General features: G+C 38.9%; 1 protein-coding gene across 1 annotated transcript in view; it reads right to left on the reverse strand.

Moving 5' to 3' along the window:
* CPNE8 (copine 8) overlaps positions 1 to 22,057 on the reverse strand; it is a 220,999-nt gene that overhangs the window by 40,413 nt on the left and 158,529 nt on the right. The window contains exons 9-13 of the mRNA XM_069977167.1: positions 18,948 to 19,052; positions 14,455 to 14,496; positions 12,336 to 12,411; positions 4,075 to 4,128; positions 1,731 to 1,792 (exon numbers count right to left, since the gene is read on the reverse strand). Coding sequence (XP_069833268.1) covers positions 1,731 to 1,792; positions 4,075 to 4,128; positions 12,336 to 12,411; positions 14,455 to 14,496; positions 18,948 to 19,052 — 339 coding nt within the window. The remainder of the gene's footprint in view (positions 1 to 1,730; positions 1,793 to 4,074; positions 4,129 to 12,335; positions 12,412 to 14,454; positions 14,497 to 18,947; positions 19,053 to 22,057) is intronic.

Raw genomic sequence — 22,057 nt, forward strand, 5'->3', positions numbered from 1 at the left:
TCTTGCTGTTCATGGCAATACTTTTACTGAATGTTTACTCTGCTGATGATGTTTTTGGGACACTGCAGTTTATTCACTCCCATGCTTAAAGGGGTATTCCACTCAAACATAACTTTTGATATTTTGCTGCCCATGGTGAGACTAACAATTCATTCCATACTGTTTTTTTTTATCTATTCAGTCTCCTTCCCTCTGTTCTCAGCTGCTGCTTTCTGCTGAAGACACAAAAAACTTTGTGTGAGTTTTTCTCTCTATCTCCCCCTCCTCCCCCCTCCCTTCAGAAAGAACTGATGTAAACAAGTCTCTGACTGGCTTTATCTGCAACATTGTAGCTTTTTTTGTAATGCTGTAAGGGTTGTTCTGAGATCAAGTTGCTGATGAACTCACTGTGAATAATCCTCCCAGCATTACAAAGAAGCTACAATGTTGCAGGTAAAGCCAGTCAGGGACTTGTTTACATCGGCCGTCCTGGTAGGGAGGGGGGAAGAGTGGAGAGTGTAAGCGCGAGCCCTCGCATAGACAGCCTGTGTGACACGGAGGCTGGCGGGATTCCTTGGCGGACAGTTCTGTCCTTGAATTCTGCCTCTTTTAGTCTGTGTAAACTTGCCCTTACAGTATTGATTGGGCCTTCATCGGCCCGTGTAATAGGACCCTTACTAGGAAAACCCCTTTAATTATATTTTACACTGTGGAAATGGCAACCTGAAAATGACCTGAAAAAATATGATCAGTAATAACAGCTGTCATTATTTTTTTTAAAAAATGTCAATTTTCACCTAAAAAAAACGTGTGGCAACCAGAGGTGATTGGTAAATCTACAATAACAGAATTTAAACATGCCTGGGATAAACACATATCTATCCTAAGATAATAAGAAGGGAAATACTAAAAGGGCAGACTAGATGGACCCAGTGGTCTTTTTCTGCCAACAATCTTCTATGTTTCTATAGCCTAAGGCTGGGTTCACACTACGTATATTTCAGTCAGTATTGTGGTCCTCATATTGCAACCAAAACCAGGAGTGGATTAAAAACACAGAAAGGATCTGTTCACACAATGTTGAAATTGAGTGGATGGCCGCCATTTAATGGCAAATATTTGCTGTTATTTTAAAACAACGGCTGTTATATTGAAATAATAGCAGTTATTTACTGTTATATGGCGGCCATCCACTCAATTTCAACATTGTGTGGACAGATCCTTTCTGTGTTTTTAATCCACTCCTGGTTTTGATTGCAATATGAGGACCACAATACTGACTGAAATATACATAGTGTGAACCCAGTAAAATTGTATAATTACTGTGATAGGACTTATTGTTATACATTGATTACAGTAAAATAACAGTGTTATTTTTATATGTATGTGATAGTCACCCTCCTGTGTGCATGATGTATGTTTTTACTCCTTTTGTGTATTCAGTACATAGTGTATTTTTCTGAATTGCTGTTGCTTAGTATATAGGCACAACAGTGTGACCATTGTGAAAAGGAAGCCTCTGCACAATGCAGTGGATTAGCACTGAAACAGTGTAAGGGTACATTCACACTTACCGGATCCGCAGCAGATCCGCGGCAGAATAACTGAACACAGAATCAAATATGCACCATCAAATCTGCTGCGGATCTGCTGCAGATCCTGTAGGTGTGAACGCACCCTTATAGAACATACCATCAGTAGCTATCTCACACAGGTTTTTGTTGGAGGACAATTTTTTTCTGAATACTCACCCTCCTTTAATGTAATCAAGGAATGAAACTTCTGTTTCCACCAGAAAAGAAAGCAAAGTAACCTTAAAGCAAAGTAAAAAGGATTAGAAACTAATACTGCTAGCACTACTTTATGGTAAGTCTGGATCTCCATATACAAAGTGCCTTTTTACAATCACTTTGCTGTAAGCCTTAGGGCCCAATCAACAGTGTAAATGAGCGCTGATCTATTACTGGACCTATTACATGGCCCGATGATCGTTTAGCGAGGGCTGCGGGGACATAGTTACCGATGTCCTTGCAGCCCTTGCAGCATACATCACCTAGCAGGGCTTCTCCTCCGCTCCTTCTCCCCAGGTCCCGCTCGCAGCAGAGGAGAAGCCCTGCTAGGTAATGTATGCTGCTTCTCATATCGTCGGTCGCCCGCCGTGCACCGCTATTCCACGAAGCGATGCGCGGTGGGTGACCGATGATTTTAAGTTTGGGCCTAAATAAACGATCAGCCGATGACACGATCAACGTCTGATCGTTTTCTCTATTCCACCGAGCGATAATCGGCCAAATGGGGCCGTTTCGGCTGTTTATCGCTCCGTGGAATAGGCCACTTAGGCTATGTTCACACACTTTTTTTTTGAGGGGGGGGGGGGCAAAGAGACGGATTTTGCTTTGAGGCCAAATAACGGTAATTATTTGGCCTCAGGCTATGTTTCCATTTTGGTCTTGTAATACAGATGGCTGATAACTATGATCATTAACCACTTCCTGCTATGTTCCCAAAGTGGGAACACAGCCTCAATGTGCCGGCAGTCCTAAAAGACAGCTGTCAAGTGGCCAAAAAAAGATGGCCTTAATCACACGTTCTGTAAGTTTATCCGTAAATTGCGGATCCACAATTAAGGACAAATTTAAGGCACACGGATTTCTATTGGGCCATCACACTGTTTGCAGTTTTACGGATTCGCAATCCGTGCCACAAAAAATAGGATGTGAAGTCTTTTGGAGTATCGGCCAAAAATACGGATTACCTTAATTTAACAATCATCTTTTAAGAATAAAGGATGCACTATGGACAATTATTTTGCTGATTGTGGAAATAATATATGGCCCTAAACAACTACTAAATGTGAATGAGGCCTAAGCCTGTTTACCCAGTCTGTTGGTGGTATATGTAAACTACTTGTCAAAAGGGTATGCTGATGTGTACAGTGTAATACTGGCAGTGGCCCAGAAGAGGTAAATGGTCCAAACATTGTCATATACTGCGTGATTGGGAAGGTACCCAGTGGATTCTCCCCACCCTGCCAGTTCTAAATGATAGCTTTTTCCCTGTACCCAAATCCTATCTGGCTATATAACTATAATTACTCTAAAATGCTACAGCATTTCAGAGTAAATCATACATTATTGAGAGAACCTGTCAGTGTTTTATGCTGCCCAAAGTGCATGAGACCACTGCCAGCACGCTGCATCCCTCAGCATACCTTTTTGACAAGTTGCTGATATACAGTATACCTCCAATGGACTTGGGGAAACGCAGTGTGAACCCAGCCTAAATGACTACTTAGCTATTCTTCAGCTATCTGAAATACAGACTTTGGTATCTAAGGACTGTCAGCAAAGGAGAACAGATAGAAAAATAACAATGGCAAGTTATCAATCCTAGAATATTTAGTTGGACATTTCTACAAAAATTTACATTTTACTACCTACAATAATGGTAAAAGAGGAAGGGCCTGTGCATCAGCTGAAATAGAATAATCAAGTCAAATAAATACTTGTCAATTCCTCACATTTGAGTGTTGATATGTAAAACATTTTTTGGCTTGATTTGGATACATCATTGCTTTATATTGCCTAATGCCACTTTTACACCAGGAGTAAACCCGGGGCCTGGTACAAAATGCCCACATTACTGCCACACGAACATGGCTTTGCCCCAAATCCAAAGAATCTTTCTATTTGAAAATGCATTTTATTCAAATACAAGGAAAGGAACATTCTGTCTCTCTCTCTCTCTCTCTCTCTCTCTCTCTCTCTCTCTCTCTCTCTCTCTATATATATATATATATATATATATATATATATTGTATATCTCAAACTGGTGTAAAGTAGAAGTGGCTCAGTTGCCCCTAGCAACAAATCAAATTCCACTTTTCTTTCCTCAGAGATTCTTTGGAAAATGAAGGTGGAATCTGATAGGTTGCTAGGGGCAACTAAGACAATTCTACTTTACACCTATAAAAACTGCTGCACACATCTATATTAACTATATAGCACTATGTTAACAACTTCTCACTTTATTTATGTTCACGATTTTTAAGTGCAATACTAACTTATATGTAACTAGACAGTATCCATTACTCACAGTTCCTGAATTCAGATACTTTTTCTTTTTTCCTTTTTTCTTGGCATTTATAACCTTAAAATTTTAAATAAAAAATATTATTAAATATATATGAAAATGAAAAATCCAATCCAATCTGAACAATTATAATCTTTAACCACTTGATTTTAATAGATGTACTTACCTTTCCTATAATTATAACTTTGTAAAATAAAACAAAACAAAAATATGTTGCTTTTACATTTACTTGTATACATAACAGACATGTTTTAGGTCCTATTGTTAGATAGACAACGTTATACATATTATGCACATAGTTAATGTCAACCCTTTTTTAAGTAATGGTACTAAAATGACTAAAAACCGATTCAGGTTATTACGACTGTTTATTTGTTAGATATTTAGAATAGGTGTAAAGTAAATTTCATTGGTTCAGTATATAATTATGCATACCAAAAAATGTGATGCACTACAGCTTTGAACTTGCAATGGTACAGAGCATAAATAATGTCAAATTGTGACCTAACATGTTGATCAACACGAAAATAATTGCCCCACTAACGTAGATACAAGATGGCCTTAGGTTTTATTCATAGCTGCATCAGCGTCTCCATTCGGGACCTCCATCACAGAATAAGTTTATTCAACTGGGTAAAAGAACTGAGCAAGATCTACTTTTTGTCTGGTTAAAATCCTGTAAAAGAATAATAACCAGAAACTGGCCCTAGTAAAGTCAATAGGGTCCCTCAGGAGCCTTTGGTATCTAGCCAGATACATCTGGCTCTGTTTAAAGTGTCAAACAGACTCAAATGAATTTAAGGGGATATCCAGTGCTACAAATACATGGCCACTTTCTTCCAGAGACAACACAAATCTTGTCTCCAGTTCAAGTGATGTTTGCAATTAAGCTCCATTCAATTCATTGGAACTTAGTTGCAAAACCCTTCCCAAACTAGAGACAAGAATGGTGCTGTCTCTGGAAGAAAGTGGCCATGTTTCTGTAGCACTGGATAACGCTTTTAACATTATTAATATAAATGTGTCTGCCAAGACACTAATATCTGATTGTTGGGGTGCCAACTGTTTAGTTGGATCTGCATTGAGAACTGAACAGATAAGAACAGATGGCTCAATCTTTTATGTAGTGGCCATGCTGGGTTCTACATCTCAGCTCCCGTTAACTTTAATAGGAGTTGATTTGCAGTAATCTGGCAAGGCCAATCCACTGTAAATAGAGCCATCTGTTCCCAGCTCCATTCACAGCATTAATCCAGCTGCCATGGGTCTGCTAAACAGTTGATTGGCTGGCAACTAACAAATTAGACATTGATGACCTATTGGGAGGATAGACCATCACTATATGTACTTGGAAAACCTCTGTAAGTATTCCAGTTTCTCATTAAACCTTTTCAACACAAAATCAGCATGTGCTATTACAACACTTAAAAAAATGAATGTACATAATAATCACTAGGTGAGACACATAGTGCCAGATGTACTAAAGAAACTTGTGGACAAACGTTGTTGCATCTTGAGAAGTTTGGTGCAAAGCTAATTTATGCCACTAATGCTGCGTTTGCACAGAGCAATAATTCGCCCAATCGATTGTTTTAACGATTCTGAAGCAACGAAAATTAGAAAATTCGTTAGAAATATAGTTATTGCAATGATTTTAAGGTCACTTAAGCCTATCTCACACATAGGGTACATCGGTGAAAGACTGTTTACACAAAGCGATCTGCGAATTTTTAGCAAACGACCAACAACGATTTCAGAAAATGTTGAGAGATTAAAATGAACGATTTCTCACTCATCGCTTGATCGTTCACTGTGTTTACACAAGTCGATTATCGTTAAAATGCGATCTTTATTGTGAAAATTTCAAACAATAATCGTTCCAAGTAAAAGCAGCTCTATGCAATGGAGGCTGGCCCAGCTCCCCCAGTGTACCAATATTCCCTTCCCTGCGTGACACAGTCAGACTGGATTCCGAGGGAGCCGCGTCACAGAGGGGAAGGGGAGGGAATATCATGGGGCCCCCCTCCAATGCATAGTGTGGCCTGATTTGCATATCACAAACCGGTCATACATCAGGAACGCGTCAACAGTTAAAAAAATGGGCCGGGCCACTGGGATGTAAGTATCGGCGCCCACAAAGTAGTATGAATTTTTTTCCACTGATCTAACTGGTACATTCGCTTTATGTCTTGTTTCCGACCAACTTTTTTTTTGCCCACTGGGAAAACTTAACTTTTGCTTATATTATTGGTGTACAATACACCAATAATATAAGGAGGAGTGGGGGAGGGGCATGGTCTGCATAGCGTGGTCTACAGCACTGTACTCTGAGCCAGGAAGTCTCCCTCACCTTCCAAATCATAGCAGATTTACTTCAGGCTGGGGCCCACATCAGGGGACAGGACTATGGAGGTAATCTCTCCATAGCTGTTACCCCTCTCTCCCCGGACAGAGAGTGCTGCTATACTGTGCCCACATCTGCCCTGCTCATTCCTTCATACTCCCTGCAGTCTCTGTAAGGGATTGTGTTTCCCATCTTCTCCATTACAGTACAGTAACTTATAATATCACGCATTCTGCTATTTCTGAATGTTTGCTTCATTTGTTGTACATGCTATTCAGAATAATAAATTATTATTTTTGGGGTGTGGAACCAATTGTCTGCATTTCTATGATTTCTTATGGGAAAATTTGCTTTGGTTCAAGAAAGGATTTGGATTACAAGCGCGGTCCCGGAACGAATTATATATATATATATATACATATATATATATATTTAATTACACACACTGGTTTGTGATAGATGTGAAAAATGATCTTAAAATAAGGGATGCAGTACCAAACGGCACCACTAGATGTCACTCTATCAATTAGAAATTACCCATAAATAAAATTGTATACAAATAGAAACACACAATAGCGTGCAATAGCGAAACGTACGTAGGAACGGTCGGTGCGGTGTCAGACAAACATGGGTATGTGCAATATGTTTTGAATGCTATAGTGGCCACTTGGTTTTTCTTTGTTTACATACGTAATGATACTGATGCGATACTAGAATAGTACATGACTTAATGCACCTTATAGTTATACTCCCACATTAGAAACTTGTTGTGGGTATAATCCCGCATTGCTGACACCCATTTTATATGTGTTTTTACTGGGGTAATATTTTTAATACTTCATTTTATATTGGTAAAAATTGTCTGTGTATTGGTACCTATTATATACAATAAAAATTCTTTACATTTTTTATGAATTAAGCCCATTGTGTGTTTCTATTTGTATACAAATATATATATATATATATATATATATATATATATATATATATATATAAAATCCCAGCTCTGTTTACATAGAGGCTTAAAAAGTATTAAAGAACCAGTGCCGAATGTATGCACAAAATACCTTTTTAAATGATCAGTTATACCAGGAAAAAACAACCTCTTGTGGCCCATTTCCCCCTAAATTTATTATTGGTTCATCATATCATATTGAAACGTTTGATTTATTTCATTAGCTTTTTCAAACTTTTTCATTAATAGATCCAAAAGGTTTTCAATTGGAGCTTTTGTCTAGTTCACAAGTTTTCAGTTCACTGACTGATGACTGGAAATTCATGGATGTTCGAAATTTATGAGCCCTGAAGCAACAAAGTAGGATTTTTTGCCTTGCAACTCCGATTCATAACATTAATGACTAATCTTTTTCTAATTGTGTTTTTCTAATCATGAATACTTACCTTATGTGAGATGAGCAAGGCATTCTGTTCTTTAGATGCTTACCTGGATTGTTTTGTGACTTGCTGTATGTGTTACCATTGCAATATTATAGAAATCATTTAGAATATCAATGTAATAATGCAGGTTCTCAGATCTGGAGTCCAATAGGAGAGGCAATGACATTTCACAGCTATAGGCTATGTTCACACAACGTTTTTTTAAGCTCCATTTAAAATGACGTCCGTTATTTTGAGTCTAAAATAACGGACGTTTTTCGAAGCCTGGCATTCCCTAAGTGCAATGACGGGTGTTTGCACATTATTTTAGTTTGGGGTTACTAATTGCCCTTTGGGTGCGGCTTAATTGAAAAATCCATTGAATTTAACAGTAAAAACGGAGAAAAAACGGCGACAATAGAAGAACTGTGTGTGAACAACTAATAAAAAACTTCCACTATTTGCAAAAAACGTCCGAAAATAATGTTCATGTTCATTATTTTGACAAAAAAGTCATTTTTTCAATGCATTGTGTGCATAGGACGTCCGTCTTCCCATTGACTTCAATGCAATTGCATTGAAGTCAGTTAAATTGCTGCAAAAACTGACTTTTTTTAAATAGCGAAATCAGATGTTTTTTCTCCATTTTTGACGTTGTGTGAACATAGCCATAGTCAGATGCTATGCACAGTTCAGCGCACAGCATAGAGAGATCAGCCTTGGTCAGACATATGCAAAGTTCAGGACACAGGAGAGTGATATCAGCCATAATCAGATGCATTCAGAGTTTGGTACACAGGAGAGTGAGTGAAGCTGTGGTCATGGAGCATTTGTGGAGCATTTGGTGCACAGGACATGTGTGACTCCCAGGCTTATTACAGATGAAGCAGGCACAGTGCCTGGCAAAGCCAGAACATTCAAGACTTTTTGTAGCAGAGCGGTTTAGAGTTCAATTCCAGTTCTGTTCTTGACAATCAAGACAATCAAGATTTTCCCACTTGCAGATATTCACTCTTTAGTGTGTCCTGCTAGGGAAGAAAAGCTGGAAATCTTTTCCAGATACATATATATTTCAGTATTCTATTTATGTATGAATATGTAATGCTGTACTCATGGAGGCAGTATGTGCTGCTTGTTCACTCCATATTAATGAAAAAGTTTGGACAGCATTTTTGCTGTTTTTAACAGAACAGAACAAAAACAATTAAAAATGCGTATACGATATGACACAAAATAAAAATAAAAACTTGTTTTTCCTTCTGTTTTATGTTAAAAGGCATATACATGCTTAAATGCTTAGAATTGAAATTAAATTGTAATTTAACCCCTAGACGACCCAGGACGTAGAGTTACGTCATGGAAGTCTGTCCCCAGACGACCCTGGACGTAACTCTACGTCCTGGGTGTTTTTCCCGCTATGAAGCGCGCTCCGGAGCGGAGCGCGCTTCATAGGAGGTGGGGGCCGGCTGCAGTGAGCAGCCGGGACCTCACCGGTAATGATACGCTGCAGCGATCGCGCTGCCGCGTGTCATTAACCCCTTAAACGCCGCAATCGGCGCGACCGCGGCGTTTAAGTGTAAGTGACAGGGGGAGTCCCCTGTCACTTACCGATCGGGACCCCCGCAGTGTGACTGCAGGGGTCCCGATTGTTGAAACGGACCGCTGGAGGTCTCTCACCTGCCTCCGTGCGGTCCGATCGGCAATCTGCTACACTGAGCCTGCACAGGCAGGCTCAATGAGCAGATCGCCGATAACACTGATCAATGCTATGCCTATGGCATAGCAATCATCAGTGTAGAAATCAAACTAGTGTATGTAAAAGTCCCTATTACACTACCCCAAAACCCCTCCCCCAATAAAAGTTGAAATAGCCCCCCCTATCCTATTATATAAATAAAACATATAAAAATAAATTAATAGATAAACATATAATATACCGTAGCGTGCGTAATTGTCCGATCTATTAAAATATAACAAGCGTCATTGTGATCGGTGAACGGCGTACACGAAAAGAGGGAAAAAAGTGCGCAGATTACCGATTGTATGTTACATTATATATTTAAAAAAATCAATAAAAAGTGATCAAAACGTCCGATCTTCACAAATATGGTATTAATAAAAACTAGAGATCATGGCGGAAAAAATGACACCCCATACAGCCCCGTAGGTGAAAAAATAAAACCGTTATAAGTGTCACAATAGGCCCATTTTATTAATATTTAATTGCCAAAAAAAAAGATTTCATTAAAAAAAATATATATAACATTAGAGAATCTGTGTAACCTGCATATGGTTGTGTTCGGGCTGACCTATAGAATAATTGTATCATGTCGCTGTTACCATATAGTGTATTACGTAGACACAGGAACCCCCCAAACGTTACCATATTGCATTCTTTTTTACGATTTCACCTATTTATATCTTCATAAATAATATATTTGGGATTCCATCATACATGTTATGGTAAAATGAATGACGCCATTACATAGTACAACTATTCCTGTAAAAAAACAAGCACTTACATGGCTTGTAGATAGAAAACTAGAGTGCTAGAGCTCTAAGAAGGGGGGGAGGGAAAACCGAAAACACTAAGATCAAAATTTGCGCGGTCCACTGGGTCATTTTGGGCCTGGTCCTCACAGGGTTAAAACACAAATTAATGCTGTAAAGGATAGGTGATGTTTAAAAAGGTCTTCCAATTTAATATAAAGGATCCCTATCAACAGGATTTGGTTTTGCGTGTATAGACCTCTGTGGCGATTGTTACAAACTAAGGCTATGTTCATTAAAAAAAAATTAAAAATTCTGCTCCGTTTAAAATTACGTCCATCATTTTGAGACTAAAATAACGGACGTCATTTAGCTTTCTGGCCTCCCCCTGGCTGTTGGTACATTATTCTAGTTTGGGATTACTAATTGGACTTTGGGTGTGGCTTAATTGAAAAGTCCATTGAAAAAAGAAAAACTGTGTGTGAACAACTAATAAAAAACGTCCGCTGTTTGCAAAAGGAAATAAACCTTTGGAGAACCTTTAGAGTACCCTCAAGCAAAAGATATATGAGGGTACAAACCCACTTGACGTATTTGCTGCGTGAATCAGTCTTAAAAATAAGCAGGCAAAACGCAGGTTGGCTTTATACAATTGTTCTGCGTTAACATGCGCAATTGCGTATTTTTGAAGCATGAAGCTACATGCGTTTTTCACACAGGTTGTTAACAACTGATGCTTTGCTAACAACAAGCTTCACGCTTCAAAAATACGCAATTGCGTATTTTAACGCAGAACAATTGTATAAAGCCAACCTGCGTTTTGCCTGCTTATTTTTAAGACTGATTCACGCAGCAAATACGTCAAGTGGGTTTGTACCCTTAGGGTGAAAGGTAGTTCACATCACAGCAACAGCTTTGGAAGGCTATTCTGACATCTTGCAAATACCTGAAGCAGAAACTATACAAAAACCCACAAGTTTAATCGATTCAATAGTTGTAAAGGTGATATCAAAGGTCCAATGTTAACATGTAACAACCTGTAAAAAGTATTGAAAATAAATGTTAAGCATGATAATCTGGAATGGTTCATTTTGAGCATTTTATTTTGAGAAAAAATAATGTCTGTCTTTATAAAATAACAGCAGTTATTTGACCTCAAAATGATCAAAATAGACAGTGTTGGAGCATAGCCCATGACTGTCTTTAACTAGGTTGGGCACTTAGTAGTAAAATAGTTTAGTGTACAGTTTTAGTGTACTCACAGCACTTACTGCCAGCAGCTCCCTGTGTACCCCATAGAGCTAAAATCAGACTCCGCCCCTCCAGGCTGTGCTGCCCTGCTTTGTGGTGAGTCGGGGCAGCATGTGACCATGCCCCACCCACAGTGTCCCCCACTGAGCCTGTATATGTCTAGGGAGCACACTGGGGGCGGGGCATGGTCACATGATCCTCCATTCCGGCCATCTTATGGACAGACTCACCACAAAGCAGGGCACCACAGCCTGGAGAAGGGGAGTGTGATATTAACTCTATGAGGTATACAGGAAGCTGCTGTCAGTAAGTGCTGTGAGTACACATATACTGTACACTGAACTATTTTACTATAAAGTGATAAACTTATATGTATAGTAAGATAATAAAAAGGTAAATACTAAAATGCAGACTAGATGGACCCAGTGGCTTGTTAGTTGAAATGTTCCATCATCAGTGTGAATAAATGTTATGAGTTATTTTTGAAGTGCTGTCTCATTTTTATAAAATAATGATACACTAAAGACGTGTAACATCTGCCCACAGCTTCCATGAAAATTGCAGTTTTTTTGTCCCGAATAAAGCTACTTGTTAAGCCATTTTCAAGCCTACAATTAGTTTGCAGTTGGTTTATGCAATATTAATAATGTAGCATAGTACCGTTGATTTAGTTAAAAATGCCATAAAATTTACATTCCCCGAGATAAATTGGCTCTTATTATACACCACTTTGAAGAAGAAACTGGCAGATACCACCATTTGTTTTTCAGCCTTTACTTAAAATACATTTTTTACAGCTCACCTCATATACATTGAACTGTGACTGTCCTCTAGACAGCTCCCTGTAGCTTGTTGAGAATTCACCAATGTAATCATGGCTGTGAAAATAATGAAAATGTTTCCTAAATGCACATTACTAAAGGGTAGAAAACACAATCACAAACTGACAAAATGTCAACTACTGTACAAAACTCAAACAAAACAGCAGAAAAATGGAATGCAAGTACTGTACCCTTTGCAGATAGCCCTTACTACACCCTAGTAATGTCACTGCATATTGATAAGTAAAAGTAGCAAATCATAATTACTTGTCAGATTTGAGTATATGTAAACAATCTCACACAAGTAATGTAAACTATAGGAAACAGCAGTCACTCCTATTACACAGAGCGATGATCAGCAGACTGTCGCTATTGTTGTCGTTTTAATAGAACATGTTTTAAGACAACAACATTGTGCACGTTGGCTGATCGTTGCCTGTTAACACGACCTATTACACTAAACCATTATCAGCCGATACGGTCAGTAATCGGCCTACTACAGGCCAATAATCGTTTGGTGTATTAGGGGCCTTAATGACTGAGGCCCTTTATTCAAATCTGACATATCCCACTTTATGTACTCATAACTTTGTGATGCTTAAACTTATCTAAGTGCTTGTGAGATTTTTGTGACACATTGTACTTTATGTGAGTGGTAAATATTAGTCGATTTTTTTTTTATTAATCAATCTTGATACATAAGTAAAAAAAAAAGTAAATAACTAGAGAAGAGCGAATCGCTCATCTAATTGAGGCGAAGTGCTTCATATTATTTGTGTTCGGCTTATCAAACCGCCAGCCTTTCAGCGCTGCTCCGCTCCCTGCCACTCCTCCTAGGATGTCAGAAAAGCTGGATACAATCCTGGGAAACTTCTCTAGTTTCTCAAGATTAGAGCCAGCTTTTTACCGGCACCCGGGGTGAAGTGGCAGGGACCGGAGCAGCGCTGAAAGGCTGGCGTCTTGATAAGCCATAAGCAGATAAAATTAAGCCCTTCTCTTCAATTAGATGAGTGATTTGCTCATCTCTATAAATAATTATTCATCTTTCCTGTACACTCATTTATGATTTGCATTATTTTGATAGACTTTACCAAGATAAATATACAGCATTAGATGAGAGCAGATTCTATGAGAAGATGACCAATCCGACAGGATGGAGGTATTATACCTCCGCCTGTCAGGGAAAGGAATCGGGACCCCCGCAACCATGCTTCAATGGGACCAATTCATCAGTGACAGGTACTTAGCCTTTAAATGATGCCATCACTATATTTCATTATCTCTGGTTCCTGAGACACTAATGTGTGCCAGGCTGATTAAAGTGGTTGCGAAGGGGTTAAAGAAAAAATAGGCCTAATGCAAGAACTACTGTTATTTGGTGACTGCACTTAGAATGGAATACAAAGTGATAAAAAAAACTGTATTTACCCCAAAATGTTGCAAAACCCCCCAAATCATAGCCCTCACAAATCTCCATAAGAAACGCATAAAAAAATAACTTTATGACGTTGGTATCATTAGTATCATCATAATTATAGTGAACATATATATGATATTAACATATATTTTATTGGTTTGAATAAATATGTGATATAAAATAACGATGTAGTATTGGTTAACAGAGCTACATATTAAGGCTAGGTTCACACAGTCAAAAGGTAAATAGAACTGTAATTTTGAATAAAAACTGAAATGTGTTAAATGATGGGGAAGAAAAGGCTATCTTCCAGAAGTAGGTGGTAAATGATGTGAATGTATATTATGTGGATGGTCTAAATCAATTATTCTATTTTCTTAATCTATTTATTTTATTATATTAATATATTATTCTATAATGTGTGTTCTGCTGTCCAATTTCCCACTGACTTCAATGGAGAGCAATATTATATTAAATTATATTATATTATTATATTTTTAACCTCAAAATTATGACCACATTTTACGTTTTTTTTTTCTTTCATGGTGCGTGAACATAGGCTAGATGCATGACAAAAATTTCCACACAGAATATAAATTTCTTCACACAAATGTTTAATACTTGGTATGTAACTTGAAAGACAAAATGCCCTAACAAAACAAAAATAAATGCAAATAGTATACCTTCCATCTCTATCCCAGTCATAGACTTCCACTTTAATTGTTCTGCCAACGGAAAAGAAATTAAAATTTATTATATAGGGTACAATATATGAAAAGTATAGAGGCAGACACGTACCTGCTCACTGTGTGCTCCTGAAAATAGCCTATTTTAATGAGCATCACCAATAAGAACATAAAAAGTGTGAAATTAGTTAAAGACAATGTATATACATTACGACCAGTAAAATTATTTAAATAAATGTATTCTTCTAAATGCATATAGATGATGATTACAGCTATTGTATCAATTACAACTTATGTATCACACAACTTTATTTGCACATTTTTTTTATTGTAATCAGTCCTAAAATGTAATAAACCCCAATAGTGTATCTTTTTTATGTGTATATTCCTATGTGTCTAGCCTAATTCAACACTTCAATGAGGAACCTAGACCTAATCCAAGTTGCTCATATACTCCTTATGGGTTATATCATGTTTCGGGCAATGTTCACACTGTGTAAGAACATCAGTCATTCTTTGACACGCTATGTCAAACAACGGCCACTGTCTTACATGTTCACCCGGAAGATATTGCAGTATCGGCTGGATGAACATCATTTCATTTTAATTTGAATGCGGGCACATTGACTACAGAGTAAAGAACAGCCGGGAGCCATACTTAACACTGTTCACAATGGCCGTTGTTGAACAAACAAATGCAGTGAGTGAACTTAGCCTTACAGTACATTTGCTTTCAATGCGTCATTTACAATTCTGTTGGTTTGCTGCTAAGATGGTGCAGAACCGGATGATTAGATAAAAAAAGAATGATATTAAATATAATCTGTACATGAGAAGTAAAGCAAAATAGTTCCAAAGTCACTTAGACAGAGTTATACGTTGGTAATCCCTGCATTTACAGCCCTGGATATTACTATTTCCTTATCATTTATCTCTTTGCTTCCTTTGTTTGAAAATAAATAAATAGAATTTCATACAAATTCTATTATTAAAGGGAACCTGTCACCCCCTGTGCCAGGGTGAAGGCCGCCCGACACCCCATTAGAGCCCCAGATACTTACCCCATCCTGCCAAGTCCTGTTCCTGGAGCCGATCCCGGGACGGATATATCCCCGTCGGAAGCCCGGCGCGCGCTGCTGAGATGAGTCCAACGCCCATAGAGAATGATGGCTCCATTTATTCTCTATGAGCGTCGGACTCATCTCAGCAGCGTGTGCGTCGGGCTTCAGACGGGGATACCTCTGTCCAGGGACAGGCTCCAGGAGTGGGACTTGGCAAGATGGGGTAAGTATCCAGGGCTCTAGCAGGGGGTCGGGCGGCCTTCATCCCGGCACAGGGGGTGACAGGTTCCCTTTAACAGCTAGTAAAACAGACTGCAGGCAGTTCCAACAATAAACCAAAATTAGATCACCATAGAACCCTGAAGTAATTGAACTTTAGTTTAAATCAAACATAGTAGAACTTTAATTTGTGGGTATAATACAGAAGGTAAAATATAGCCAAATTATGGCCGTCTGAAACGAGTCTTATATACAATGCTAGAATTGTTTTACAGAACTAGAAAACCAAAAAGGTATTAACTAAGACAAAGGATGGATATAAAGAGTGAGAAAGAGTTGAAGGTTGGAACAGACCAGTCTTTGGAAGAAAGTTCAAGACCGATCTTCCCCCATGCTGACTAACTATAGTCATACAAGTTTCAAGACTACAAGATTTTCAGTACGATTTGTGGCTTTACCATCCAAGCTGTCAACCAGACCTGTTGGCTGGGATATTGGGAGCATCCATGCCTCAAACACTGCATCTACACATTTTTTTCTGCCAATAGTGTTTCTTTGTTTTTAAGATGTTGGCTGCATCATGGATTATGAGGTCTTACATAGATTAAAACTGGTCTTACACTGTGCAGTACTACATCAAAATCATATGCAGTTTTTGGTTACATAGTACAGCTAAAAGCTGATTTAATACATGCTACAGATATTGACAAAACAATGTTATGTGTGGCTCATATTGAATGAGATAATATAAAGAACAGAATGTCAGGGCCCCAAGGGACAAAGACACAGGACAAGTGGGCCCTATTGCTAGCACCCCCCACGTTGTCCCTACCTACTTGCAGAGCAGGTCCTAACTGACCGTCTGCAACTGGGCGTTAGTCCCTGCACTTAAATAAGTGCAAAACACAGACAAACGAAATACAGGACACAAAATAAGTAGTACAAACTAGTACAAACAGGCAAAGAATACCAAACAAGCAAGGGACAAAAGCCAAAGATGGTAACAGAGAGCGCAAGAAAGGTACAATAGCAGTAGACAAGGCAAAGTCACTAAGACACACAGTACCAAAAAAATGGAGGATGAAAGCCAAAGATGCAACCAGGTAAATGGTGAAGCAAAAGCCAGAACAAGGAGCAAGATGAATTGAGGACTAAGCAAGGTACACTGAGGACTAAGCAAGGTACACTGAGTACTAAGCAAGGCACACTGAGGACTAAGCAAGGTACACTGAGGACTAAGCAAGGTAAACTGAGGACTAAGCGAGGCACACTGAGGACTAAGGGAGGCACACTGAGGACTAAGCGAGGCACACTGAGGACTAAGCGAGGCACACTGAGGACTAAAAGACAAAGAATGGAAAGAAACAGGCAAAGGGATAAGGAAACCAGGAATACAGAGTGCAAAGTAAAACGCTGGATCAAGCTGCACAGAGAAGCTGAACAAAGCTATCAAAAGCCCAGACTGAAAGGAGAGAGACACCTATAAGGGAGACCAAGTCCCGGACACAAAACTCATATGTAAAGCAGGAGAAACACAGAAAGCCAGAGGAGAAGAGACCTGTCCATCAGAACACAGCAGAGACAATCAGTGAGAAAGCCACAGCAAGGTAAGTGCAGGCAGAATTAAGAAACATGGAACGGATCACTGAAGACATAAGCAAAGAACATAATAAAACCAGGAATGGATTTAAGGCCAAAAGTGCAGGCTTTGGTTTATAGATCGAATCTTCGCCGCAGATGGTGGCACTAAGGCATTTTCAGGCACGATCATGACACAGAAGTTTCAGGAGAATTGTGTTTTTTCAACAAGTGTACCATTTATTAATTCAGTACTGCACTGTAAACGAGCATACATTACAGACTTGTACCATACTGACATGTACCATATTTACTAAACTAATTAACAAAGATTTTATTGTTTTTGATCTGGCTATAATACAACTTCAGGAACATATTGGGCAAAGACGGACGTTTTGTTATATAGACAGCCACTAATAAATATCATGATGAATATTAGCGGCCATCTATATAACGAGACGGACGCTTTTGCCCGATATGTTCCTGAAGTAGGAACCTAGGGGGACATTTATCAAAGGGGTTTGCGCCTTATTTTTGGTGAATAATTGCATTTTTCATCCATTTTTGGTCTAAGTTCTATTTATGAACCAGTATTCGACAGGTGAATATTTTTAGATGCAACTTTTCTTTAATCTGCCTGTTTTAAGTATTCACCCAATAGTCTCATTGTGATCTGGCAGAAGTTACATGTGTTTACACAATAGCCCAAATTTATCAGCGAGACAAAAATCTGACACCTTAGTAAATTACTGATGCTTAGTGCAATGGGAAGGACACCTTGTAGTGTCACAAGCTAAATCTCTTTATTTAAAGTGGTATTCTAGCAAAAAATGAATAAGTATAATAATAATAATATTTATATTTTTTATCTCTTTCATAAAGTGATTTTTTTTTTACATTTATACATCGACTGGCAGCAGTAAGGGGGGAAATATTAACAATAGAAATGAGACTTCGGGAAGCTATCTGAGTCACTAGTGCAAAAGCTGCAGCACAATGAAGCACAGCAGTGGGGATAACTATCAATCACTGCATGCTCTGCTTCACCATGCCTTGGCTACAGGGCTAGTAACACATGCTGCTTTTCCAAGTCTAATGTCTATTCTGATGCTAATATGCAGGACCAGAGATTATGCAGGCGAGGGGTTGTGTCACTTAGTACTGCTTCCAGTCAACAAATAAGTGAAAGAAAAAAAAACTTTTTCTTTAATAAAGTTAGACTACAACGTTTATGAAACTTTCCGTCCTACACTCCTACCAACCTGACGCTTTGAGTTTTGGCGTGAACACATACAGTATATGGTGGCTGGTGTCAGCTCTTGCTCCCTGCTGTACTGTGATATGCAGCCAAATGTTCTCTGAAAATACCGCCAGATATGTTTGAATAGCGTATTTGGCAATATGTAATAAGTCATATGCTGCTGTATTTCCTTTATTTTCATGGATAAGTCCTTTAAATGCAATCCCTTAAAACAATGTGAACATTGCATTATATTTTGCCATAAAATGTATGGCCCAATTGTAAATAAAGCCTACCTGGAAATACTTTATTTATCCAAGAGAAAGGCATTTGTTTTCATAGCTTAAGAAATCTACAAATTGGAAAACATCTGAAATTCTTACTTTTCTTACCTGTCAAAATCCCCATTGCACAAAGCTCTAACTGGTATCTTAAAAGCCTGCCACACAGGATTTAATGTATTCTTTACTACTTCTGTCTTGTGGCAAATCGTGAAGCTGAGAAAAAAACAACATATTAGCTTCAGGCAGACATGTTACATAAAATGTACATGTACATTACATGTAAAATTTACTCAGCAAGTGTACACACAAACCAATTCTAGGATATTATCTTTAAAATGTATAAGTCATTAGGAAACTTTATCCAATGGGCGTGCAGTCGTTCCTGCTGCTGGAAGATGGGATAATTTTTGATATGACCAGGCCAGGAAAGTTCAGTGCATGAGACCTAATGAATAGGAATAGGGCTTATGCACAGAACTCATCTGGTGTGGTCGCATCCAAGGTTATCCTATCTTCTGGGAGCAGGAGCAACTGCACAGGAATTGGGTACTTAAAGAAGCAGTCCAGTTTTTTAAATTCTTCCCTCTCTTCATGCTGCCACATATGCTTACCAATGATGGTTGGTGTCCCGTGGTGCGGCTTCATTCTGGTCCTAGAGCACCGCTTGGATCCTGCGTGACCTTTTCAGCTCAGGAAGCCAGAAGTTAGGGTCTCTAATGCATAATAGAGCTCTCTCATAGAGGTGCATTGGAGACCCTAAATTCCGGCCTTCACTAGACCTGTAGAAAGAAGAGGGGTCAGAAGACCTGTGGCGTCACCACCAGTGGGCCCGAGTGGCACCATAGAACAGGAATGAAGCAGTGCCACGAGACACCGATCATCATTGGTAAGTATATGTGCCAGCCTGCAGTGGCGGGAGAGAATAAAGAAAAACTGGACCACTACTTTAATGACACATATGCTTTAAACCACTTTGCTGTGAAATATTAATTTGGTGACGGTATAGTCAAGTATACTAAAATACACACGTGAACAGAATTGTTGGTATCCTTTTGTTGAAGAAAAACAAACACACAATAGGTGCTGAAATAACTTGAAACTGATGAAAGTAATAATACATTTTACTTTTTCTGAAAATCAGACATTGCTTTTGAACTGTGGTTAATCCTTTAGGGCACCTGTGCCAAATGCAGCTAAGCAGACCCGAAGCATGACTAAGCTTTTTGCATAGTTTACAGTTGGTACAATGTTTTTTTCTTTGTATGTTTCATTTTGGTGCCTGTGAACATAGTGCTGATGTGAATTGCCCAACATGTCAGTGATGTCTCCACTGTCTAAAGAACCTTCTTTCAGAAGCCTTGTGGCTTGACAATATGCATTTTGGCAAATTCCAGTCTTGCTTTTTTATGATTTTCTTTCAAAAACTGTTTCTTCCTTAGTCTTCTTCAATGAAGTCCACATTGGCAAAAACAGCGATGGATGGCGTTATGTGATACCGCTGTACCTTGTCCTTAGAACTCATCTGTAATATGTTTGGACGTTGATCTGGGCTCTTCGTATTATCTGTCTCCTCAATTTATCATTAATTTTCCTTCTGTGACAACATCCAGGGAGGTTGGGTACAGTCCCATAGACATTAAACTTCTGAATAATACCCTATGTACCTTTAACATGTTTTACATTTTTATAGACAAGTTTCTTATCCCCTGAGACAACTTTGTTCTTAGCTTTCTTTGGTCCATGTTCAGTGTGGCACACACCATGACAGCAAACAGAACATTTACTACATTTAAATGGGAAGACTGATAGATTATAAATTTAAAGACACCTATGATGCTAATCACAGGACACACCGTAGGGCTCATTCCCATGTTCCAAGAAACATGGAACCCACGAACGGGCAAGGCCTTTAGTTGGCTCTTTCCCCACCCGTCACCATATATCAATATGATCTCAATGACGTGAAAAACCATGCCCCTGTTCACCCCCCAATAGCTGTGCAATGCTGCCGATAATCCTGGCAACAATGCATGGCTATTGGGGGAGAATGGAGGCACGGTTTCCATAGGATTCAGATCCCAATCTAAATGCATATGTGGAGACACACCCTTAGGCTCTATTCATACGTCCTGTTCATGTCCTTAATTGTGGATCCGCAATAATATAGGACCAATGTATTTCAATGGACCTATACACACATCCGTGTTGTGTACTGGGCTGCAATCCGTTCCGCAAAAAAAAAAGGACAGACCCTAGTACGGACAGTAACTGACACATCCAATACAACTCTATGGGGTCTGTATTTTACTGAAGCAATACGGATGCAATACGGATGCAATACGGACTGAATTTGCGGATTGTATACTGACTGAAATTTGCGGATTGGAAAAATATACTGACGTGTGAATAGACCCTTACTGTAAAATGTCCCTATGGTCAAAACGCTTTTAATCATTTTTTGGGGTACCATCATTTTTTGTCCAGGCAAGTTTCATGAGTTTGATTTTTTTTTTTAAACATTTTTCTGATAAATCACAATTCAAAAGCAATGTCTGTTCTCACTACTTGACTTTCAGTAAATTTAAAATTTAGATTGAGTTGATAAAGGCTGCAATAGAAACTGAGTTCTATAAAGGCAGCCGCGCACACTGTAACAGTGCAATCTGTTCTATATACTGCCCCCCCCCCCCCCCCGATTCCTGAGATCTCTTCCTGTTAGTATATCTGCAAATGTGCTAATTTGGTACACTGGAGGCGGCTTCAGCACCCCCAGTGCAACAATACCTCCTTCCTTCAGTGACCAGCTAGGTCGGGAACAGACTTCATTCTCAAAACGGCACATCACTAAGGGTAGGAGATATCGGTGCACTGGGGATGCCTCTTGTGCACCAAACTAGCACAATTGCTAGTTCTAAAAATCAGAGAAAATCTAGGGAACGGGCAGCAGTATGAGGAACAGATGGCCCTGTTACAATGTGTATGATGATGCTGACCAGGTTCTATGAAAATCTTTTACGGACTTAAACCTTTATTCGGACCATGAAACGTGTCAAGGGGGTGGGACCTAGAGTTCTCTGGGCCATAACACTGTTACGCATCCCTTTGCTGTTTATCTCCCCTTAGAATGATAAGCAACACACACCGTGCATACAGTACAGGAAAGTACAACGATGCTGCCAGCTTGGTAGGTGGTCAAATTTACATGACTACAAATGTAA

The sequence above is a fragment of the Dendropsophus ebraccatus genome, chromosome 1 (assembly GCF_027789765.1).
Source record: "Dendropsophus ebraccatus isolate aDenEbr1 chromosome 1, aDenEbr1.pat, whole genome shotgun sequence".
NCBI classification, from domain to species: domain Eukaryota; kingdom Metazoa; phylum Chordata; class Amphibia; order Anura; family Hylidae; genus Dendropsophus; species Dendropsophus ebraccatus.